Below are 26,506 nucleotides of genomic sequence, written 5' to 3' on the forward strand. Positions count from 1 at the left end.
AGACAGATTTGAGCAGTTATCTCTCCCTGCAGACCTCCTGTCCAGCGTACCCACAAATCCACAAACACTCACATACATTATACACCAACACACACACACACGTTTAAACTATTCCCATCTGTAATCATGTTTAGCATGGCTTTCTTACTCACATACACAGTCCAGTCTAAATTGACTATTACATCCTGCTATAACAGAATCCCCCTATGCAGACTAAGTCTGGCTGCTCTGAATTTGTTGAGCAGCAACAGCAAAAATTTCTTCACTTTACCTCCCATTGCTCATCAGAAACAAGCCCTGAGCTGCAAGCACACAGAACACTGCCTGGGACTGTGGGGCTGATGCTATTTTTACAGCCTGTGTGATGGAGGATGCACTGAGAAAAATCTTGGCTATCTCCCCTCCCTTAAAACTCCCCCTCCCCATAGACACTTTAATTAGAGTGCTTGCACTTCAGGCTCTCTCACCTGTCTCTTTGTTACAGAAAATAATACATGATAAAGAAAAGCAAGTAAATGGATACATGGATAGATAAATTGACTGAGTCTACAATTTGCACTTGCTTTGTTTTTCCACAAAGGCAGATTTGCAAAGAAAAGGTGGACTGTGTACGTACACTCCTCTGTGAGTGCTTGTGTGTGTGCATATGCACAGTACTGAGAGTTGGAGTCAACAGTACAAATCAATGCAGAGAATATAGTGGCAATTACTAGAGCAGCCTGCAAGTGAACCTAGTGGAACAAACTAACTAATGCATGAATAAATAAGCACAGTGAAATGGAGATATGTGTGTGTGTGTGTTCGCACAGACTGGTCTGTAGATCGTGGACAGCCCTTTGCTGTGCCAGCCAATTAACGAAGTGTGTAAACTGAGCTCATTAAAGAAACAGAGCATTGGTCACACACACTTTCATAAACATGGTCTCACACACACTCATAGTCTCAGTATCAAGCCAGATGCTCTCTTATTTCAGGCATGTGTAGGCAGTGAAAACCTTTTTTTTCCCCCAGCAACACAGGTCCAGTGTGTCTTCTTTTGTGTGCTGCCCTTTTCCGTGCCCATGCACAAATGTCTCTGTGAGTCTGTTTGGACAAGCTGTAAAAGATTGATTTGGAGTTTGTTACTTTGAACCAACTGCAGAGTGCTGCCTCACTAACCTTCTGTGTTCAGAGAACAAAAGCTTTTCACAGTCCCCACCTACTAAGCATTCCTCTGTCTGTCTCTGTCTGTCTTCCTTTCCCTATGGCTTCTTGGCTTCTTCTCTTGTCTTACACTCATCTATTTTAATCTGGGTTCTCCATTTCTCTGACTCTGACCTTCTGTTTTCGAATGCTGGATGAGCGCAGCACAAACAGCTCTTCATTAGTTCCACGGTGTGATAATATTGAGTCATGAAGAAGCTGTTATGTTGGCATTGGGAGTGAGTGCTGGGTGCCTGTGTCACTTAACTTTCTCCACTCAGCGAGACTGTGAAAAATAAAGAACCAGGAGAGTTAAGTGGAAATATTTTCTCCTACTCTGCCTAATAGCCATGATTCTTGGAACAGTGTGGACTGTTATTATTCAGTCTGAAGAGCAACTTCACCAATGAGTGAAGTATGTTATTAGTGATCAAAGGTGGCCTTGTCTCTCCTCTTTCTAGACCACACACGTCTACATTTGAGTAAGCTCTCTCTGGTCAAAATCAATTCGAAGGAACTTAGTTGCATAGAAATTAATGATGTGAGTTTCCAAAGCTTCAAAAAAGTTTCCAATTATAGATGTATGAAATGTTGAAATAAGAACCATTTCAATAATGTGGATGATTAATGGCTTGAGTCAGTTTAAAAGTAAAACAAAACAATATTTGCAGGTTTTAGCCTCTGAGATGAGAAGATTCTGCATCAAATCATGGCAGGTTCCACATTATGAGGTAATTTCTTGGATATATATTTTAAAAGCGAGCACTGAAAAAAAATCCATAATTTTACAAAAATGACTATTACATTTACTAAATTGTTATATTTCACATGAATAAACTACAGTCAGACACAAGATTAACGCAGGCATCAGAAGAACGGGCAAATTTTACCACAACTCACAGATGATCAGTCAGTCTGAGATCTGGGAAGTTAGGAGGTGAGTTCATTGCCTCAGGCTCTTTGTCATGTTCCCCGAGTTGTCTCTTTGCAGTTTTTGCATTTAAGATGAGACATGTTGTCATGTCGGGTTAAGGCTGTTGCCATGTGGGCGTGTGCTTGGGGTATGGAAGATTTTGCTAAAGATAGTTCCTAAATGAATGAAATGACCAAGTCACAACCATGAATATATTCAATTTCCTCAAGACAGGATACACAGGAGCATCATTTATGAAGGAAATTAAATTTGATGTATTTATAAAGAAAGGCCAGTGGATTTCATACATACAAATAATGTAGAAAATTGTGAAAACAGAAAGTTGAGTTTCAGCAAACAATCTCAATCAACCACGACCAAATTTCAACATTTTTCTCTTCTGCTGAAACTTTGGTAATAAAGTAATGTTTTCACTGGATTTTTATGTAGCATGAATTGATACAGTTGTGGATTTACTTAAATAGACTTATAGTGCAGACAAGATTCTTTACGAGGCACATTAGTCTTTTCCTTGGAAATTTTATTTGAAGATGTTCTTCATCAAGGCCAAGGAAAAGCATTGAAGAAAAAACATAAGATATTTTAAGTGATTCTCTATGCATATCATTTGTTTCTTTGTCTGTGTAAAAACTAGTAATATACTCAAAGAAAGCTTTGGAGGAGAAGGAAACAAAGCTGCCACATCCTAGAGTTATCACAGATTCTGACACCATAAACCATTGACACCATAGACACCATAGAGGTGTAACTGTCAACATAAAATATGATCTCTGCCATTCTACAAAACTTAAAATAGCATTGCCATTATTTTCACTTGCCTCGCTTTGGAGCTATAACTTATCAATTGTCATTATAATCCATTCTGAGGCAGAAAACAACACTGAAGTGTACATTACAACACAGAAGTTGACAGCCAACCATCTTATATTGCTCAAAGAAAATCCAACAATTGTGTCATTTTGGAAAGCCTGACAGTGAGCTTGTAATCAAAGACCCAAGAGCAAGTTCTCCTTTTAGGCAAACATTCACTTACACTTATTCGGCTGTACAGTCCATGGGTCACCCATTGTCCTGTACTGTACCTATAAAGCAGAGATGATTTAGAGGGATACAGTAGATAATGTGTTCAAACAGCTTTAGGAGCTGGGGGCTCAAACAGTCTTCAAGCCCTATGTGCTTCATTCATGTATTCATGTATTCATCTCCATTTTGGGTTCCCTTGAATCCCCTGCAACGTGACAACAGGAGCTGGCAGGATTGTAGGGCTTTGGGGTTGGTGTGATGCCAGCTGAACCAGGTGGTGGAAATCTGTTGGAGATTTATCTGCTTGGTCAACATGCTACCCGGCTCACTGTGGCCATGACAGACGTGGCACCCCTGGCTGATGGACCTGGGTGGCAGGTCAAAACATGTCCCCAACTCCCTCCTTCAGGGCAGGGGACAATTTGGGGATGTGGCAGCCCATAAATACCTAGCAAAATGGCATGCCATTCCAGTAAGTTGTACAAATATTTGTCATTCTACCTCCCTGTATGGATTTTTTAGTCATAAATGAGCACCACTGTGATATTAGGCACATGTAGCAACACTTAAACACCTTAAAATGTGTTTTCTTTATTCATCACCACTGTTCATTGTAGTTACAGGTGCAACAAAAAATGTGATATACCTGAAACTTTTACCACAGAAGGTAGTGAAACTAAAACAACAACAAAAATATCTAAATAATATAAAAAATAATAATTTGTATAGATGGGTTCAAGTACTGTCAAAGCGTAAACAACACTGTGACAACACTTTTCTTGCATATCAAACACCAAATCCTCTTTGAATTCATATATATATGTATTTATATATATATATTCTCATTCCCCAGAGTGTTATCATTTTTTTCTTGCCTGTTTATGATTTGCTTTTAGTATCAAACAGCCCCAAACGTGTTTTCTCAGAACACTTCAACCCACAGAATTTTTCTGAAGGTATATAGAGTATTTTGCAGATCCTGGCAGTTATCAAACCCCTGAAAACACATCTCTGTTTGTCACATTTAAACTATATTTATCAGTTTTTTTATTATTCTTAATCTTTGAGATAATCCCTTGACTTGAAATAGCTCACATATTTGCTTCATTTGATATGTGCAAATTAATCTTGTCACAACTCTGCCTGCAGTTCACCAACCTCATCTGTGCTGAAAAAAAAACTCTTCTCAGTTTGACCAGTCAGCAAACTGTTATTAATGTATCCCTCATGTAGGTTATTGTCACGGTTTTATGTTTTGATAACCTTGTTTCAGGTCTTTTGTTATATTTTCAGGTTCTTATGTTTTCAGGTTTCTTGTCATGTTTTTCCCCCTTTCAGTTAGTCTCACTCAAGTCACCAGTTTCTGTTCACAGCTGCACACCATCACCAATCACCTCCCCATAGTATATAGTTTCCAGGTTACTGTCACTCATTGCAAAATCCTCACTTTCCCTTCCACGTTCATGCCGCAAATGCTAAGTCTGGTTTTGCCTCATAGTCTTGTTAAATCATAGCTCCATAGTCTTGCTTATTCATAGTGCTGTTTATTTATTCACAGTCTTGTTTTATTTCCATAGTTAAGTATTTATGATAACCGGCTCAGCTGGGTTTTTTGTTCGTGCCTTGTTTTTGGAATAAACCTCAGTTACCTTTTTTGAAAGTCTGCATCTGGGTTCTCCTTTCCTGCACTATCGAACCGGACAGTTATAGTTAACCTTTGCCTTGATTGCTACCTGTTTTTGGTACAGTGATGCTCTCAGAGGGGAAAAGCTAAGTTATGATGGTGACAGCTTATCATGTTCATGATATTTCTGCTGACACATTAAAAAATAATGGGCATGTCATTAAAGCTAAAAAGTTTATTTGCTTTGAAGGGGGTCTTAAAATGGAGCCTTGAAAAGCCCATCTATTCAGTCCAAGATCTTTTTGTGTGTTTATGAATATAAACTAAAAGCTTTGATACTCATAGTAGTGCTGTGAATGTGCCGAGAGGGTCACACCATTTCAGGGTTTTAGGAAAATGTAGTCTCACAGTGACACAACTCTTTGAAAAATATGCGAATCTGAATGGGTGAACTTGAAAAGAAATAGGAAGGAACCTACTTTTCTTTGGAGCTAATAGGTTTTTATTTGAGGACTCTCCATTTGTGCCAGTGCAGCATCTCTCTCCTCTCCTTCACTTGCTCTCGGTTATGTGTGTGGTATCAAATCTCTGCATGTCACTGGGGAGCTGTAGACCTTTACCTGCTCTGGTCTGGCTGTGTTAAAGGTCAGATATGAGAAGATCTCATACACCGGTCTCAGATGTCAACACTGCCCGCCTCCCACAGCTTGGATTAAGAGGCGAGGAGACAATGGCTGCCAGGAAATCAGCCTGTCAGCAACAGTCTGTTTCTCTGTTGGGGGTAGAGTGTATGTGTGTGTGAAAAAAGAGAGAATAAAAAGAGAGAAAAATAAGGTGTATGCATGTGTGCTTGTAATATCAATGCCCCACTGATCCTCTTCTCCCTGCTGCGGGTCTCTACACATCCCTGTTGCCAGATGTGTTTATAGAGAGTGTGTGTGTGTGTGTGGATTTATGTTTGTGTAAGTGTGACATCCAGGTGAGTCTGAGTCTCATGCTTGCTCTCAGTGAGAGATTTCTGTGCTGACAGGGATGATGCTGTTTATTTTGGCAATATCTTATCAGGAGCAACGGGACTCTGGGTCTATATGTGTGACTCTTTGCAATATGTATGTATGATCACTTTCACATCTCAACTGCTGTCATGCACAGAAGACAGCGGTCTGTAATCAGGCATAATCATGTGATGAGGATCATTGTCAGCCTGCACGTGTATGTGTGTGTTATCTTTGAAAAGCTCAGCAGGAATCAGGTTTAATTATGGGGCTGCTAATGCAAGCACACACACACATGCACAGAACTGCAAACTTTTCATGCAGCTGTGCATAAACATTTCAACATCCAGCTCTTTTAATTCTTATGTCTCAGTGATCACTTAATTGTTTATTTGCTGGTGTTTTTGGTGAATGCAAGATAGAGCCTTCCAGCTAACAGCTGCTAGACATTAAAATCAGTGAGGGGGCAAATGCGGAACTGTCACTAGCGCCACAGGGAGGTCCTGCAGCACAAGTTCAACACACAGTACAGATGTTTAAAATTCAATCTGAATTTGAGGAGAGTCAAATCTTTGAATGGGATGGTACTAAGTCCCTAACCTGGGGATGGTTAAGTTTACCCCTTAGAAAATATATATTTAGGAATAGAAAAATATTAATTGTTGTATGTTGGTATAGATTCTAAGTGAGCCAGATCATGATAATCCTGGTCAAATTCTTAGGATTAATTGAAATGTTCTACTAATTGGTCACAGTTTCCATCACATGTCTTGATGCTACCCAACAAAAAATATATCATCTCACAACTCTGAAGCCTGGATTGGGGAACATTTTGAATGTATGAATAAACATTCATATTATACTATTTCTAGTGAGACTGGGCTTCCTGAAGGGCTGTTGAAAGGTGATATTTAAGCTATGATCTGTCATTCTAACAATTGAAATTGATCCAGACTCTCTTGAATAATTGTTAGGAATTCTTCTTAGAGGATGTTTAAAATTGGGGCAACAACTCTAATGGGAGCCATTAGAGTTGTTGCCTTTAAAATTATTTTGGCCCTCTGCTGGAGGATGGAAGAAGGTAGCTCCTTCATCAATTTCCCAGGAAAGGGGATGTGATCACAACCTGAGGTTAGGAAAAAGAATTACATGTTAACAATTACATGTTGTTTGAGCCTTAACTGAGGCACAAGAATAAAAAACAATACCTTAAGGTTCTGAGCTCTGACTTCCAGCATTCTGGTAACTATATTGTACAGACTGATGTATGGAGAGTGTTTTTTTTTCTGTATGTATATTTATGTCTGCATATATGTGTGAATGCACATAGTTACGGTATAACAGGAATGATTTGGGTATGTATGTTGTGGGGTGGTAATTGTGTAATGTTTGTGTAATTTGATTTATTCGTAAAAATAAGAAGTCTCTCTGCCCTAAAGTATGCACAATCACTACAGTTAGTTTGTGATTAAATTGTTCATTTGTTATTGCACTACCAGGATGCTTAAGGAAAGCAAAATATTTAAAGCTATACCTGAATTATTTTCATATATCTATTTTCTTTTTTTTTTTTTTGGGGGGGGGGGGTATTTTATTAATGAGATTTTCATTCAGTATTTCTCTTATTTGAAGAAAAGAACATAATAAAGCGGCGCGTCTCAATGAATGAGAAATCTGCTGACTTCTCACTGTTCTTCTAGTCACAGGTCTGCTGTGCCTTCCAATGATGGTAGCAACAGATTGTGATGTTTCGCATGGACAAGTTGAATGTGTTGAGCCTGACTGGCAGTGGTCCCACAAGGCTGACTGGGAAGGTTTTATCAGCAATAGTCATAGTGGTATTGTACTGTTGCTACAGATGTACAGTTGTGGAATGATTGACTTTGGTTCCTCTGGCTATGTTGCTTCTGCACAGAGGAAGGAACTAGTGGTTATCTTCCACAGTGGTGTGGTCAGCCATTGCATTGTACAAATGTCTGAGAAATATTTTCATTTTTGTCTCTCATATAGCCCAGGAGTATACACTTTTAGGAGCAGTTAAAGGGCTGTGCTGACTTGAGGTGTGAGCTCAGCTGGTTCCTGTTGCATATCAGTGAAGCAAAATGTGAGAAAACCATACAATTTCTCTCATTTGTCTGAAAATTATGAACCAGTAATCAGTTCCTATTCAAATTTTAGAATTATTTTGCTTTTCTCTAGAAAAGTGTTCAGTCAAAGTTGTGCATAGTGCTCTGTTTAACTAAGGGAGGTTAAAATCTGAATTACAGCTCTCTTTTACATATCCCCACGTTAGATTTTCTGGAGCAAAGCTGGTTTCAAACAGCCAGTTTTGCACTCCTATTGGACTGCATTTTCTGTAAAATAGCAGAATTTGTAATGACCCATAACCTTCTATCTTTCTTGTTGTATCCTCTTAATTTCTATAACACACATCTTTATGTGCCAGCTCATATTTCAGCCTGGCTTGACAGCCTTCCTCCCCTGAGTAAAACAGCTTAGTACATGGGTGATTTAAAATGAACTGTTTGAAGTTTACCATTTGACACCGAGGCTCTCATTTAAGTTTTTGATTAAACAGAACTGTGACCTGCAACAAAACTTGAGTAATAACAAGTTGCCTCAATTATCACACTTATCACGCCTACAGTGTTGAGCAAAGTCGCAAGTGCATTTCTCTATCAAACATATTGTCAAGATATCTATAGACAAGGAACTCTGAATGCTTTAAACATACTGAAAATTAATCCATTCAAATTTGATTCAAAGGATTTGAAAAAAAGTATTTGAATAAGTGGGCTTTTGTGTGGCAAGCGTGAAGATGAATAATATGAAGATATTACGGATCAAGGGACTTGTGGATTCCACATAACCTGTTATGTTTGAGATTTATAGATTTATTTGTTTATCCAATTTCCAGATGCAGAGGTGACAGTGCAGTCACTCATATGAGGTGTCATACTTGCTTGTGCTGATGTTTTAGCAGACTCAATGCTGTCTCATATTCCAACAGTGGCAGCTTTTGGCTGAATCAGTATTGAATATAGGTATAAAGCATAAAATTGTGAGAGCTTAGGCGATCCTATCAGAACTGAAAAATCTGTTGGATTCTGAGGTGAAGAAATAAACAAATGTAATGGTGGAACATAATTGGTAACTTTTTTATTCAGATACTGTATTTAAGTATAAAATCCATGCATGTGTGCTTTACTTTAGTATTTCAAATTTGTAATTTCTTGTACTTCTGTTTAAGAGGAAAATCATTTACTATACTTTTTCACATTTATCTGACAGGTTTAGTGACTAGTTACCATTCAAATTAATATTAAGGTCAATTATTTAATAAGTTGTGCAAAGCAAACATCTTACAGACTCTGAGCACGCTGAGTTTATTTTCTACAAACTAAACAGCAACAGCAGATGAATGAAAAATACCAGAAATCTTAGTTACAATAGGAACATTGGCAATTAACTCTATATCAGCACTTGACCAAAGTTATGATATGAATTCTATTACATTGACAAAGTGACATGAGCTGTCTTTGGTCTGTGTAAATTACCAATGAGGAACAGAGGAGGCTTAATTAAGTTTTTTTTGCACTAAGAAAGGTAGAAAGGGGATCAACTCACAGACCAAGCACATCAGACAACATGAGGATGCAATAATCAAGGTAATCAAGGAAAGGGTAGCAATATCAAATCTATCAAGCCGTCAAGCAAATACCTTACATCATCCTAATTTTGGATAGTGGGAGTCACAGTTTGTACACATTAGTAACAGTTTAAGTACTCACTGCTGACTAATCATGAATGCTCCTTGCTTAAATAGTTGAGCTACCTTTGCATCATAGGTGTGTGTGTGTTTGATCAGCATCAGATGCATTTAAGCACTTTTTTGGGACACTCATTTCTGCATATCAATAGTAAAGTCATGTGTGCATGTCAAGGCTCAAAACCTACCAACCTGTGCATGTACGAGTGAAACACGTCAGATGTCTAAACTCTGGAGAGGAGGAACTGTCATGGGAAAGGAACAGATAGGGATGGAGGGATGAAGTAAAGGTATAGAGAATAACATATGGAGTGATATCCCAGGCGAGAAAGCAGCCTGTTCATTAGTAGTGTGGCAATGTTTGTGAGTGTGTTTGTGTCAGCGTACATTGCTGCTGTGCGTGTATACTGAGCAACCGAGTATTAACTAGGACACGTTTTCCCAGAATGAAGCAAACCCAGACTCCGAACAAGATTTTGCTTCTGAAAATATTTTTCTCATCACTTTTTTACATCTGTGTAATGCATCCCTCAGCATGCAGATCTATCTCCCAGCCAGAGCTGAACAACTTTAACTTGAGGACAGAGCTTTTGTACTTTGACTTAATACAGTAAATAACTGGCCTGTCAGTTAGACTATTTCTCAATAAAAACAAGTACATGAGTGTTTCTATCTCAGGAGTGAAACTGCTGCGTGAAAGAGGCAAGCTCAAGTACGACATGGCAGCCATTTGCTTTTTTCACCCCGCTTACCCTGACACCAATCTTCAAAATGTCGATCTCTTTGCTTTCTGCACTGATATTGCATGTTTTTTTTCTCTCTGGTGTTGTATTTTCCACAGCACTTTTTGTTCATTGTTTCAGGTTTTTTTTCTACAGCAATTGTTTTATTCATCCCCAGGCAGATGTCCTCAGCTGGCTCAGAGCAGGACTTCCAAAGGAAAAAACTCTTATTTATTCATAAGGCAGACATACTCACCTCAGATTGTTCCAAATTGCATTCATGTTCCTGACTGTGTGTGCTTTGGTGTTGAGTTGAAGATTAAATTAGACTCAGAATCAGAGAAACATAGGGGATGACTGTGTGTGTGGGTGTGTGGGTGTATGTGTCCCTGATGGTGTTAGGGAAGGATGTGTTCCATTAGAGGAGACTAGTTTTCTGTGATCACAGCTCTGATAAGAATTGTGGGAAACCACAGTCACAACAAGCCACCCTGGAATATTAACTAGACAGCCACACACATTCTCAGTGTGTGCGTCTGTCTTTCCTCCTGATGTGCACATGCACAGATGCAAAACATCCAGCCACAGTCACACATGCAACAAGAATGTGTAATCAAGTTTAGCCTTCCTTTAGACTCATTGGATTTGCTGCTTTGTTTGAAATAGATCAGATTAGTTTCTGTGCGGCATCATCACTGAGGTGTGTTTGTGACTACAGGGCATCAAGCACTGCTCATCCCCATATTTGGGCAAAGCCAAGCTCCTAAGATGAGATGACAAGAACGTTAACTGTACCAATTGCGATAAGAGACTGAAGGAAATTGTTCAATATTGTGAAGGTATCACAGGCCTTAATTTTGCCCCCTGGAGGCCTATGCATCCAGTAACGTTTGTAAGCAAGACACCCGCTCATTATGAGTCTGTGAAAACACCCAGTGTGCATGTGTTTTATTGGCTCCCAGTGCACAAGGCCAAGCATCATAAATGATAGACTGAAATTACAATGATAGTGCAGAAACATCTGCTCTGCTTAGTAGGGTGTAGAAGTCTAAATCACTTTTAAACTTAGACACAGAAACGGTTTAATACGTTCTATCCCAGCTTATGACTGCTGCTGTTACACATGTGTTGGCAGAGGTCACTCATAGTGACCCATTATAATAGGCTTTATGGTGAGATAACTCAATCTAACTGTTTAATCTGTATCCTCACTGGTTTGGTGCACTCAAAGCCACTGCACACTCTCAGCAGTACCAAACATTTCTGACAGAGAAGGTGACCAACAGATTTAATGTTCCTCTTAAAGCTGGTAGAGACCAAAAAGAAGATTAATGATAGACCAGAGTTTCTTGTGCCAAATTGTCTATTTAGCCCTAATTCAGAAAAGACTAATAAAGACAAATTAACATCACAACGTCACACCTATGAAGTTACACTTTAGGTATATGAAGGCAAACAATGCTAAAAAAAAAGAACTTCAAGAATTTTAATTTGAGGCTAAAGGAAAACAAAAAAGAAAGAAATAATAACAAGAATAAATAGTTTATCTTTGTCCCTCTGTCTGCATCTGATTCTCGCCAGCCCAGCTGTTTTTCTGCCTGGCCCAGCAGCTCCATTTATTCATTGCTGTATTATGACTGATGTAGGAGCTTGTTAAGGAGTCAATAGCAGTAAGTTGGGATATGTATTTTCGTCTGTGTGTGTGCCAAATGCCACATCTGCCAGAGATACTGGCAGCGCAGAGAGGCTCCCGCTGAGTGGAATTTGCTATGACAGGATGAATTGCGGTTAAACGTTTTGTTACTAACCCGCCTGTTTTCCAAATGTACAGAGGCTGTTTATCTTAGTTCTAAAGTACCATGTTCTTCATTCATATACACAAACACAAGGACAGTTACTTTTTCTAATGCTGCTATATACTTATTTATTCTTTTTTTTTGGTTTCTTCTGACTATGATAAATGTGAGGTGGAACTTCTACTCACACATTTGTGCATTTGCATATTTGTGTGTGTATGTTTGTAAGTGGACTCCATCTGTTGTGGATGCTGATATGGCAGCTGGATCCGTGGGGAGCTGACTTGCACATTACTGAAAGAACACACACATGCACAAACACACACACGTAAATCTGCAAATACTGGCCAGCCAACACTTAATTTGGCACTGTAATTACAGCCAATGATCAAGGATCTATTCATCAGCCCTTATCCTCAGGGTGTCCACTGACCTCCAACAATACCAGTATAAGATAGAAGGAGTACTGAAGAAGAAGAGGGATGCCTATGAGAAAAAAATAATGGGTTGCAGGAAAATATGGGGGAGAGAAGACAGGGAGTGATATACAGATTGGGGGGGTGCATGTTTATGTGTCTGGAGATATGTTTGTCAGCTGCTGATTCATTTCCGTGTGTGTGTGTGTGTGTGTGTGTGTCCACAGTTTGCCTTCCACCACACTGACCTTACCTGCTGCTCCACTGCTGCATTATTATGATGACTTATACACCATTACTGATATGCAGCTATCTACAGCTGCTGCTTGTAAATGCATTGCACTTGTGTATGTACACACACACACACACACACACACACACACACATGGAAATGCACACGAATAACACAACAAATTCTGGCAACCTGTATAACAGCATGCATAAGTTATGGCCAGCAGACCTGCGAGTAGAAACTGAGAGAGCACAAGCAGTTGTCTGACTAGAAGAAAGTTGATTGAGTTGACAGCAGCTTTTTAAACAGCTGGAGGTACAGTAGAAGCTTTGCTTTTAATTCAGCTAAAAGCAACGATTGGACAGATGTTGACATCAGAGTTGGGCCAAAATGTTTTGGAATGAAAGCCAAAAGGGGGAAACGAGATTGCCATGGATATAATGAACTAGTTTCAGCGCATTTTCTGAGTTTCAAAGAAGACTTTTTTTTGGTCCCATCCACCATTAATGGAAATTAATTAACCTGTCAATTGCTAATCAATTCCTTTGCCACTTCAGTGTCGTGAAGTTCTAAACAGTGAGTGAACCTGTTCAGATGTTTTCTATCCCTGGAGACAAAGAAATCAAGTTCTGACTGATTACCAAAGTATTTGCTTATCATTTTGTTCAGTATTTCTATGATGGTAACATTGTGTTTGGTCTTTGCTTTTGTTTGTTGTATTTGCAGCTTTGTTGCTCTGCAATAAAGTGATTTTCTGTTTTCATGTCATTACACCAAAAGTTGTGTTGCCATAGAAACACTGACTTAATGCTGGTCATTTTTGAACAGATAAATAATGAAAACAACCTCCTTTCTTTTGTTAGCTGAATTTGTAGCTTTTTATTTTTCTTATCATCTCTCAGTGTATTGTTTGTCAGTACAGCTCCACTACCAGACTGGACAAATGTGCACTTGATAAGCCAAGGAAAACCTTCTGAGAATTGTTTCAGCTGACCCAGCATCCCAATTCACTGCCTGAATGATTACCTGCTTCTGTAATCACATTTTATAATTCAACACTTACAGGCTGGTTTCACACCCTTTTTCTTCTCTTTTTTCTTTTTACCAAGATTATACACATAAAAAATTAACACTGAGTATGATGTTAGCAATTTCAAAAACATAGCCGTCATGTGCTACATATATTTGGCCATTACTGCTAAAAACTATTTTTAAATTGTGTTGTGTATTCCTGTGTGTGTCAGTCTGAGCCTCATACACAGGGGCCTACAGGGACCACCCAAGCAGATGCTTCATTTACAAAATTATGCATGTAGGGCAGAGAAATAGGTCTGAACTGATGGAGATTACAGTTATGAAATGAGATCAGAGAGGACTGAGGCCATGACTGAGATGCCCCGTTGTTATCCCTGCATTGTTCTTCAAAAAGGAGAGATACGGAAAAGAAAAAAGAAAGGCTGTGTTTGCCAACACCCTTTTACTATCTGGTGCAGAATTTTCTGAAGGCAGCTTGGACACTAATCACTACCTCCTGCTTTTCATCAGCTCACATCACTGATCATCACGGTGTTTCTCTCTGTCTTCACAGAGTCTCCTTCCGCAGGATGCACAATCCCCTCAAATCTGGATTGTTCACTCCATTAATATGTATTTATCCTGCTTCATCAGCCTCCCTCTTTTCTTCTTACCAGCAGCTTAGGCAGTCATTCACTGACAGCTCATGGATGAATCCAATTATGGATCAATTTTTTTTTTCCACTCCCAGATTAAATATTTTAAGCTTCTGAACCAGAAAACTTCACATAAAAGATGGTGCTTGCAAGACTGTGAAGCCCTCAGCATTGTCTATCAAATATGACTGTAAAAATATGAATATAATATTTTAATATGAATGCTAAAGGTAGAGAAAGAGAACTAAACACAATAGAAGTTAAACTTTGTCATGTATTTATTGAGGAAAATTGTATTAAGGTAGTGTATGAGAGGCTTTTTTTTCTTAGTGGCTGGTGTGATCTGTTTGTGCAGCAATAACTGCAGCTAAATGCTTCCAGATCAGCCGTATGTGTCAGCTTGGAAGAATTGTAGCCCATCCTTCTGTACAGAATAGCCTTAGCTCAGAGATTTTGTTGGGTTTCCTCATTTGAACTGCTCCCTGCAGGTTCCTCCAAAATCTTTCTGTTTGATTGAGGTGGATACTTTGACTTGCACTTAAAAGTCTTAACTTTATTCTTCCTTATTTATTATTCTTTTGTAGAATCTTAACCACTCAGCATGACTAATTTTCTATTGAGATTCAGTTTACTGACAAATATTCAGACAGATATTTTCTTGAAGAATTCTCTGGTATAATTTAGACTTCAATATCAATTATGGAAACACACAGACTCAGTTAGAGCAAAAGATACCTGAACCATGATACTACCCCCACCATATTTTTAATTATTTCTTTTTTTAATAAACCTTTATTTCATCAGGCAAGCAATTTAAGAACAGGTCCTTATTTACAATGCCTGAGGATAATACAGTTCTTAACATTTTGTCAACAGAAAATTTCATTTTCCATTCAAATGAAATAAGTCATTTTTATAATAATGATGATAATACAGTGAAAATATTGCAAAAACTTTACAAATATATATAGAATAAAATACAAGGTATTTAAAATATATTTGCTTCTTCATAACACATGAAAACATGCATTTGATAGATCTTGTGTGTTCTATAACTTCATATAAAAGTCTGTGAATGTTATTTGATATATTTCATCACAGCTCTAATGTGTGTGCAGTATCATGTCATCAAAGGCATCACCCTCAACCACACCAAGACGTTGGAAAACTTGAGCAGCAAATCCACCGATCAATGCTTTAACTACCTTTAACCTTGATGAGTTGAGGAAAAATTGTGGTTTAGGGTTTTTGCTTGTGCTAGCTCTATTACATCCGAGGAGTTCCAATAACATTTAAGCAGTGTTTAAGTGTTCAGATCTAGTAGGCTGCTGCTTTCCTTTGATGTACACACATTTTTGTTCAATGTCTCTTCTTACTTATAAAATCCAAATGATTTCCAGAAGTTAAATTATGTTGCACTGTAAATTGTGTTAATGCCAGTTGTGGGACATGCTTTGTTTGTGCTCATCTGGCAAGCAAAGACAGCTATTGTCATTATGAGATTTGCCTGGCTAGCCGGCTGATTCATAGTGTGGCGACTCTTATCATTTGGCGCACCATAGATGTGTGCTTGCATAGTAATAGTGATGTTTTACACTGATTTTGTGTCTTTTTACATCCCTATAAACCACCTTACCTTCACATTTTGCCATGCAGAGGCTTATCTTTCCATAATGGTTCTTCCTCCTCTGGGATTCAGCTGCTTCAGACACTCACTTAGCAGTTCATCACTGGGTGCCATCCTCCTGATGTATTCTGGATATTTGTTTTATCATCCTGGGCCCTCTGCTGCTCACAAGCTTCTTCGTGAACCAATAAATCCGTCAGTAAACTCCTTGATTAACAGATTGAATAGATAAGGTGAGATGAAAAAGAAGTTTCATTTCATTTCAAAATTTGTTTGAAGAAACAAACAATAGGAGATTGATTGTTGTTTTACCTTTATGTGAACTGATTAACTGATCCATGGATTAATCACTCCTTGCTATGATATACAGATATTAAAGTAAACAATAAAGCATTTGTGTCAGTGGTGAAAAAATTAAGACCTAGAAGGGAAATGAAATAAAAGCAAAACAGAAATGAAACAGAAGGGGAGTGAAAGGAGGAAAGTATCTAAATATACCAGCTGAGGGCGGTGGAGAAAAAAAGTGCAGCTACTATGAAAACCTAACCTAAAAATGAAGTTGGGAGGCACATAGAGGAGAGCATATAGAAAGAGTAAGTGCTTTTACAGCTGGTCGCTTTCACCTGTTTGTCTCGCAGACGGACACATGAAATCATCCTACTTTTAAAGTGAGCTGGAAAAGTAGAGCCTGCATTCTTCCTCTCCAGTGGGTCCAGAAACAAGGAAATAGCTAAAGCACTTCACCCTCTGCCTCAAGTACCATCAGTATATATAGTTATCTTAATGCATCTGACTCAGTAGTGTCTTGTTTACAGTAGTTCAGTGTTGCTCTGCGATGAGATTCTTGCTGAACTGCCTGAAAATTTAGTTTGTGCACTAACCCTGTTCTTTTGAGTAGAAAGATGTGCTTATTTTTCCAACTCTGCTGAACATCTCCCACAGTGGCTCGTGGTATTGTATTGTTTCTTTTTGATCATATCGTGCTCTTATGATCCCAAGGTCATGGGTGTATAGCTCCACCAACCAGTCTACATGCAGTTTATTTATGCGTCACAGATAATATGAAGTCCAAGACTCATAATGTGTGATGATTTTATGGTGAGGCAGGGCAATGTGAACTGCAGCAACAAAAAAACAAAAATAGTTTGAACACATCTTATGAATTACTCACTTTTTTTGTCTCCTCACGAGCACAAGACTAAGTCAACAGTTTCCCTTGTTAAAATGACATGCCGTACATGCGGTATGACAAATAAGTGAATAATAAAATAACTAACACAAAACAAAAACCAGAAAATGTTTTATTTAAAGAAAAAAAACTCTTAGGTAAAGTAATATAAAGTGCCCCTGGTTGGAGAGGACTACAGATGAAAGGGGTCGTGTAACCTCAACAAAATATGTGCCGCTTATATGTTTACACATTTTCAACATCCGAACCCAACAAATGTTTTTCATTCTCAACACCTTTGACAAACTTTACAATCTGTTGTCTGTGTATTACTTGAAAGTCCAAAACTGACCTTTTCCAAAGAACTGAGACAACATGACTTTTTTTGTAGTTTTCGGCCAGTAATGAAGCTCGTTAACCAGCACAGCTCACGCGCAAATGTGTCGCCGTAGAAACAGCAACAGCCTATGCTGAATATATTGTAATGACTTGCGGGGAACTTCTCAGACAAGACGTTGTCGAACTGCTCTTTTATTTTACAGAACTCAATCCCGTTTACAACACAGTACTGTTGGACCATAACCCACATGCGATCATCAGCACTGCTTCTCAACCAAACGCAGGAGAGCGCCCAAACCTGCACCCAGACTGGCTCACGCCCACTCTGTCCCACCAACCACCAGCCCACACCTGAGTGACATGACCTGTGGTCTAGTGATTGACAGGAAGAGGGGGAAACAACCAACTGTGTGCTCTTAACCTTATTCTGGGTCGTTACAATATTATTGTAAAGACTGTGTTTGACTGAGCAGAGAAAGCTTGAATCTTAAGGCCACCATTTAGGCATTTTTAACATTGCTTGAAAACTCAAACGCAAGCTGAACAAATTAAATCAATGTCAGTTCTACTCTAATTACTTCACCCAGGATTCAAAATAGTGGTGTGTGGTTCCAGATTCGATCCCCACCTGAGGCCTTTCTGTGTGGAGTTTGCATGTTCTCTCTGTGTATGTGTGGGTTCTCTCCGGGTACTCCGGCTTCCTCCCACCATCCAAAAACATGCATGTTAGGTTAATTGGTGTCTCTAAAATTGTCCTTAGGAGTGAGTGTGAGCATGTGTGTGGTTGTTTGTCTCTGTGTGGCCCTGTGATGGACTGGCGACCTGTCCAACGTGTACCCCACCTCTCGCCCGATGACTGCTGGGATGGGCTCCAGCCCCCCGCGACCCGACCGACAGATTAAGCGGGTATAGAAAATGTATGGATGGAATTGTGCTGATGAGAATGGGACAGACTGACATCCTGAAAGTAAATTCCTTCAGACAAGTGTGTTGCTGGCATGAAGGCTTAAAATACTGAAATTTAGAAACCATTTCAGCGACATGGATTAGTTTTTCCTCTGTGCGCTCCCATGCCAGATGCTTCTCTCAACAGGGAGCATACAGAGGAGGCCATTTGCATTTTGCTTTAATATGTTTCCTTAATTTTAAAGCTTCAAGAAAGCCCTTATTGCATTTGTTTATTTACTTCAAAGTCTTTTTTCCTGTTACTGCTCAAGAACCTTGCAGAAAAATTTAAGTATAATCAAAATGTAACAGATAAATTCAGAAGTGGTGTGCTGTGTATTCTACCGAGAGAGGGACTTTGATGTTATTTTCGCGGAGTTAAGTCAGCTTACAGCAATGGTGTAGCTCACGCCCGTAGGTGAGAGTTAGCAATTCCCTTTTTCTTTTATTGTCTGATGCTGTCAGACTAGTTGCTGATAGAAAGGCTCAGACAGCATGACTGCGTTTAGCACCTGAATCTGCACTGTCAGCAGACACACACTAGAGACGCTTGTTGTTTCTATGCGCCTGTCTTTGTGTTTGACCCGAGGAAGTTTTAGAGTTAGCCGCGTCGTGTGTGGACGATGGATTGGTAGCGACATCAGGATTGTACCTCACGGTGGAACAAGCTCTCCAGGTTAGCACAACGATGAGATAGAGGCAGAACTAAAGAAGTAGAGACAAAGGAGATGGATGGAGTGTGACACCCTTGGGTCGAAACAAGCTTTAGGGATGAGTTAGGGACACACATGAAGTGGCAGCAGCAAAAGCTGATTTGAAAGATGAGAACGTCAAGTCTGTGACGAGCACTCTGCTGAAGTCATAGAGTATTGTTAACTTGTGAGAGATGGATAAAAGGCTTAGGAATAGAGGAGTAAATGGCTGAAAGCGTCCTACTCCTCATTTACCTCCCCTCTTCCTTCCATCTTCTTCCTTAGCTACACGTACACAACACACACATACACACACCATGTTAGTGTTTCCACAATTCCACTTAAACTGGAGGCTTAATTTAGAACCACTAGCTTTCACTACAGGTCACATGGAGTCAATTTATCTGCAGAATCCAAACCGTGGGTTTGATTAATGATACACACACTCATACATACACACGCATGAATGCATGCACATAGACACACTCGTGGCAAGATCAGGGAAGCCTAATCAAGCAAAATCTCCTGAGGTTGCAATTAGTTAGGAGAGTCCTTGCATTCCTCACTGTGGCTCCCGAAAAAAGCCTGTCCACTGATTTACAAGAATACACAGATTTCCTCTGAGAAATTATCATCCATCCACTTTCTTTGTAGTGGAATAAAAAAATTCAGGTGACAAAAACATAGCTTCAACTTTTTATTATTTAATTTTCCTCTGCTTTTACTCAAGGGATTGACTACATTTCCGCATGAAACAACATCTTTTTGTGTTTGCCAATGTGAGCAGTAGGTAAATAGATTGGTATAGATGGGAAAATTCAGTTGGAAGGACATCCTGTTGACGAGAAAACCCCTTTTAGTAGCTGCCAATCTTCTGTGCATTTATGGACCATGTCCTCCAGACAGACTCCAAGCAGCTGCTATAATAAGAGCAACTACACAGCCATGTAGTTGCCAATTGACTGTCTACATGTGTCCGAGTAAAGTTAAATAGGGCTTTTACAAGTACGTATGTAAGTCAACAAGGCATGTTTGCTTGGATGAACCCATCCGGCTGGTAGGGCTTTTTCTAGCTCTACAATCATGTCTTAACAGATCTGTATTGAAAAGATAGAAAGTAACATCTCATGAGAGTGAGAAACACTAAACTTCTTGATGAATTTCATCAACCATTAATCCTTATTCTCATTTTAATTTGTCAGCTAGATATACCCTGATTCACAAGTTAACATGCTAATGAACAGACTTGTTTTTTTGTGAAAATTAAAGAGAATTTGGGTAATGTTTGTATTTTGGTATGGAAGCCCAATTTTCTAATTTCATCACGCATTACATGTATCATATTTGTAAATCTGACTCTTGTAATAATTTGTTGAAATTGTAGCAGGTAATGATGATTTTAATTGTGGTAAGGAATATCTTAGATGCATTTTTTGCTGTTAAAGATGTGAGTGCACAGGAGGACAGTGACCTTATGTATTGTGAGTTATGGGAAGATCCTAATTTCCTTCCCTCCTCTTCATCTTTTCTCTCATTCTCTTTCCTCTATCAGGCATTCCTCCTCCCATTAGGGCTATTTCAGTGAGAGAATTTACCCAGCAGGGTTTTGTGTGTGGCTCAAGCCACACTGAAACACTGTTCTAAAACAAATAACACCTGTGTTTATTACTTAATGTGAGATACATAAAAAGGATGAGCTGCCATTGAAATAAAGAGTGTTTGAACAAAAAAATCCCACAAAGCCTTGATATGAAATGCCAAATGAAAAGATAAAGGAAACAGTTTAACAGATGAAAATTTCAAGTGCAAACATACATGTATATGTATCCACCTTACAATAACTAATCAATAATGTATTGATGCAGTAAAAAAAGCAAAGCCTGTATTTGTCAAATTCCTATTCTTCTTCTGAGAAATTAAAAACAATGTCTCGTGTAAATGGTTGTCACATCATTGCTGAAAAAAACAACATGTTCACCTGTATGGAAACGTAACAACGTTTCCCTCGTCACTGATTTCTTAAAAACTTTTCTCTGATGGTGTGACTTTTGCAAACATTCTTGTCCACCCTAACTGTCATGCCTCCAGGTGAGGGAATCTGTTGATGTCTGTAGGCTACTCCTGTAGTTAGTGCATGAGTCTGTGAGAGCTCCCTTCTCTCCTGGTATAAAGGAGATTTTCAGGTCTACGGGAGTCAACTTTAGTAGCCTCACAGCTTGAGCAGAGTTTTTTTTTGTCTCCCACTCTTAGCACCCTGGCACCACTCTGCCCTGTCCTTCACTCCCAGCATGTGAGCATTTTATATCTACAAAATATGTAGTCATTTTAACTGATTACCCTCTCTCTCTGTTATTCCTCACGTGCAGCAAATCATTCAAAGAGTCATATTGAAACTTTCTTTTTTAATTTAGAATACGTCTTGTATTTTTGAGGACATAAGGTGGCTTGATGCTACCACTGTCATGTCTGTGCTGGATTATGGTGATGTCATTTATATGTCTGGATATTTTCAATGTTTCATTGAATTGGATACAATCTACTGAGATGAAGCCAAATACCATAACACACCTTTGCCTGTTATTCAGTATGCTCAGGTTTGCTTTGCCCTTTGCTTTGTAGACTAAATCTTGAGCATATTTTTATGTGCAAAGTTATTCATGGTCTGTTTCCATTCTATCTTCTGACCTAAATCCTTCATAAAACTAAGCTAAATCCATATTTAAGCTCCCAACACTCATTCCTGATATTTATCTTTAAAGCCCGTTCTGAATTAAGAGATAAAGAAACATACCCTCTCTGTTGGTGTTCGATACTGCGTTGTGACGTCTGCAGGGGCCATGTCCATCTTCTCATATTACATTGCAATGTCATCATTTGTGAATTTGTTTTTCATTGTGTGGAAAAAACAAATGTGTGGTGTACTGTGAATTGCATGAGTCTAGTCTCAATGCGTGAGATCGTTGGAACAAGCAGCTCTGCCTGCTTATTTCTTGTACAACTAATTTAAAGGACCATTATCAAAGATGGTTCTGTTACCGGTTGCCTAATTTTAGCTGATTTGATTGATGGGATTCATTGATAAGATTTTTCAAACACAATTATCAATGTTGTTGCTGACATAAAATATTTTAGTGTTTGTAAGGCTGTAATATCAACTAATAAAAAACACCAAAACAGTTTCATACTATGTCAAACTAACTGCACTACATGCCAAGTGCACAGGAAACTGTTCTAACTTAGTCAAAGATATTTTGTGTGAAAACACTCCAAAAGTCAACCTGCTGCATGGAAGCTATTTATTCTATTCCAGAAATGATGTTACTTACAGAGAATAGGACTTTGAAAACTAACCCAGCTTTATTGAACGCAAGGTGATATTTTAATACTACGTATCTTCTGTTAGATGAATCACTTCATATTTATTCCCACAAAGACTGATGCTTAGAGCACAGGCAACCCATTTTTTAAATGGAGGATATCTCAGAGAATGGAAACTCCTTGAATATTAATATATTTCCACTACATTTTCTGCTCGGCCAGTGGGAGCTCAACCAGAGCTCATATGCCCATGAGATGTCTGTCCGGCTTCAGCTAAGATGCATAAAAGCACACACGCCCACACATGCACACGCAGAAATACAGTCCGGAGGTATGAAAGGGAAACTGATCAGCCATGTGGAGCGAGGAGGGCATTCCAATGGGACTAATTAAAGGGATGGAACAGACTGCAGAAATCATTGGAGAGCACCACTCTTTCTCCAACACTATTTCTTTCTCCTCTTGCTCTTCCTTTTTCTTTTGATTCTTTGTGTTCAGTTAATGAAAGCAATATCATAAAGGGTTATAAGATGATACTGGATGATATGATCAGGCTGGAAACACACAATAAGATGTTCACAAGTCTAACACAACTGTGTACAAGCAGTTGCCATCAAATTTCTTCTCCAAATTTACAAACTTTGTATTTGTTTGCCAGTGCAGGAGAGTGTTTATGTAAGCTTGTGACAAAGTGTGTGTGTGTCGCTGAGTGTGTCACCATTGGTTGCTGAGCTTGATGCTGATGAAGACTCAAGTGGTTTAGATCTATTGATCAGAACCCCTTGTTCCCAAACACTCACACACACACATACGACCGCCTCAGTTCCTACTCGCACTCTCTTTTTCATCCCTCTTTCCCTGCTCCTTTCTGAATCCATTTCTACATCTCACGCCCACTCGTTCTGCAGCAGACAGACCAACAACCAGCCATAATGAAGTGGCACTGCATCATCACAAACACTGCTGTGTGTCTAAATGAGCCGGAGAGGAAGCTGGCAGGTTCTCTGCTTTGTTTCCTAATTATTTACTTCTTGCAGAGCATAGGTGACGATGGGAGGAAGAGGGTAAAGGGAGGCAGAGATGGAAGTATATGTGACTAGGGGAGATGAGAGCAATAAATGAGAGAGGGAGAGAATTGAAATTCATTGTATTGCATTGCATTGTAACAAGAAGATCAATATTAGTCACTTAATCTGTTTGTGGTTTAAATGTTGTCGCAGATTGGTGATTCTACATGTGTCTGTGAGTGTATGATACCCTCGAACCATGGAAAGCCTTGGCCTGGCCTGTCTGGCATTGCAGCTTCTTCCAGCTCTAAAAAAGCCTGGCTGCACGGCCAGATGACTCACACAACAAGCTCAGAACTCAAGCCAGGGCTTAGCACACGCTTTCTCAAAAACCCTCACACACATGTGTGCAGATAAACTGTGTGCCCAAACATAGTCCATGTGCACAGAAAAGCACATCAAATCATACTCATATCCAGCCAGGTGTATGTGTCTGTAATCTCATCTGCACCGAGTTAATCTGCTCACACTCACAAACCTGGAAAGTTTGCTTTACTTACATCGTCCCTGCAGTGCATGTTCTGCTTTATAAGAAAAGTACATCACCATCAGGAAAGACATTTAAGACATTTGAGCAAAATTTATTTTCGAGCTGGTGAATTCTATGCCAGCTAACTGCATTACATTGCCAGTTGATTCTGTTTGCTATTATGATTCAGTGTGAAAGCCTTTGCTTGCTTTTCTTTGAGCAATAAAACAAGAGGCTCCAAAGTACAAGGCAAGATCATGTTCAATTAAATTTTCCCCAAACTATCGCTATCTAGGCAAATGAAGACAGAAATCAACTCTTGGCTGTGTGTTTGCAGTGTGACAAAGACAAATAGTGTTTGGAGGAAATTTTCATCCGTCGGACTGCATTGGAATGTTTTTGCTTTAAATGTGAATAAATCATGAAAAAGATACAACAGATGCCAAGGCACTCTTCAGATTCTATGCAGTCTCATACATTTGCTTTAAACCTCTCCTCCCTGTAGTTATTTCTTTGCACAAACACACAAATTACACAAACACAGTGACAAAATCGTTTCCCTTCTGGAAAAAAAGACACTTTGCTCATCTGTTGTGGAAGTTTATGTTGTGCTCTGTGCCCAGAATATAAAAGACTTTAATTATGTGCATCGACTCTTTTTGTTGTAAACAACAGATGCAATTAAGGACGGAGGTGTGTTTGAGTGTTTACTTATTATCGTTTGCATTACCCACAGAGTAATATGACACAGATAATGTAAATTTTCATGACAACATTGCAGAATAATAATAAAACATATGTGTTAATTTGGGTTTTTGTAAAAATAGTCGAACAAAAAAACAAATGTACTAAAGCTAAAGGTAGAATTTCACCAAACCCCCATAAATGTGTAAATGTTTACCATTAGTAAAGCATCCATTAGTTGGAGATCCAGTATCTCAGTCTGATATAAAGTGCTGGACTAACCAGTACCTTTTCTTTCATGCATTTTCTATAATTTCTTTATCCCGGTGATGGTCGTGAGGGCCTGACGCACATTTCAGCTGTCATAGGTTGAGGCAGGGCACCCTTGATAGGTCCCTAGTCCACCACAGACTAACCAGTATGCAACTGTTGAAAAAGGTGGAAGGGAAGATATGCTGTATTTGCATTTAAATGCCACAAGCAGCTGAAAAAACAATGAAGCAGTGTTTAATCTCTGATTATGTGGTTTTATCATCTCTCCTGACAGAATGCGGGAACGGGGTCCTTGCATTTGTGGAGTAGGTGTGTGGAGTCTACTGCTATCCCTTTGTCTGGCCTCCCTCACACATGCACACAGGAGCCACATAGGTAAGTAGACGTATGTTGGTACATCTGTTTGTGTGTGTGTAGAAAATATTCATGTCCGTTGATGAGTGTGTATTTACAACAACCACGTATTGGATCAATTTGAGGCTCCCTCTGCAGGAAGCCTCTGCAGTCAATTTCTTTTTACCTGTTGTAAAGTTGTTGTGGATCGACTGTGTGCCACCTGAGGGAATTCACAAGGTCAGATTCTCCATGAAATATGGGAGCGCAGAGGAAGGTTGCCAGGACAAACACACAAAAGAAGTTCTTTATTGAGAGAAAAGGGAATACAAGTAATCCAGCTAAAGAGTCCTCTCAGTTCCAGATGTCTCTAATGTCTAATGTCCCTTCATGGTGGGGCAACTCGAAAAAAATGCCTGGGGGTTACAGCCGAGAGAGCAGCAGGCTTTGGGGAGAAATATTTCCTGGAGGTTGGATATACCTCCTGTGTGCGCCGAGTGGCTGTACCACTGCATGACTGAGCCCAGAAGCCCTTTACTACTCTTCAGTTAATTTCACATGTGCAGGTTTGGTATCTTCGCCTCACTGGTTCCTCTGCGATCACCTGCGTTGCACTGAAAATCCCACACCTCTGGGGGAAAAAAAGGTTTAACAGGGAGTGTACTGTACCTGTGACCTGTATTTCAAAAGGAGCTTTTTACTGTATGTGCCACAGGTCATACTGGTCATCTACAAACAATATTTACAAATTAGATTATAACAACATTTTGTGTATCTTTGAGGGAGTTTGGCAGTATTCATGCACGTTATCACAGAGAGTAAGAGACAAGCAAACAGATGTAAAATGCTAAACACCCAGAACACAAATATGGTGAATAACTTCCCCCCAAAAAGACTGCACTAATAACTTTTACCCCAGGCTGAAACCCAAACTTGACTCCTGCTTCTGATAAACTTGGTAACGACAAGATTCTTTTTTTTTTTGCAGACTTATCTGCTGAATCACAGTAAGCTCTGAAGAACCATATATTCATACCGTAACATTAGCTCAAATTGGGTTTTATGAGCTGACAAGCTGACAAATGACTGCACTGTTACTACAGTGAGATTTAATTTGTTTGCTGATCTGCTTCTCACACGGGACCTGCAATTCCTCCATTTTTTCTTTTTATACTGCATCTCTCTTGGCACAGTTGTAGTTGAAGGACCGATAATAGATCATAGAGAC

At 39.2% G+C, this 26,506-nt stretch overlaps 1 protein-coding gene across 1 annotated transcript in view; it reads left to right on the forward strand.

The window, feature by feature from the left end:
* The window catches only part of LOC140271697 (chemokine-like protein TAFA-2), a 77,050-nt gene that overhangs the window by 13,257 nt on the left and 37,287 nt on the right, over window positions 1-26,506 (forward strand). Inside the window, exon 2 of the mRNA XM_072366985.1 lies at window positions 25,220-25,320. Coding sequence (XP_072223086.1) covers window positions 25,221-25,320 — 100 coding nt within the window. The 5' untranslated portion in view covers window position 25,220. The remainder of the gene's footprint in view (window positions 1-25,219; window positions 25,321-26,506) is intronic.

The sequence above is a fragment of the Leuresthes tenuis genome, unplaced genomic scaffold (genome assembly GCF_036924035.1).
Source record: "Leuresthes tenuis unplaced genomic scaffold, fLeuTen1.0.hap1 SCAF_16, whole genome shotgun sequence".
In the NCBI taxonomy this organism is placed as follows: domain Eukaryota; kingdom Metazoa; phylum Chordata; class Actinopteri; order Atheriniformes; family Atherinopsidae; genus Leuresthes; species Leuresthes tenuis.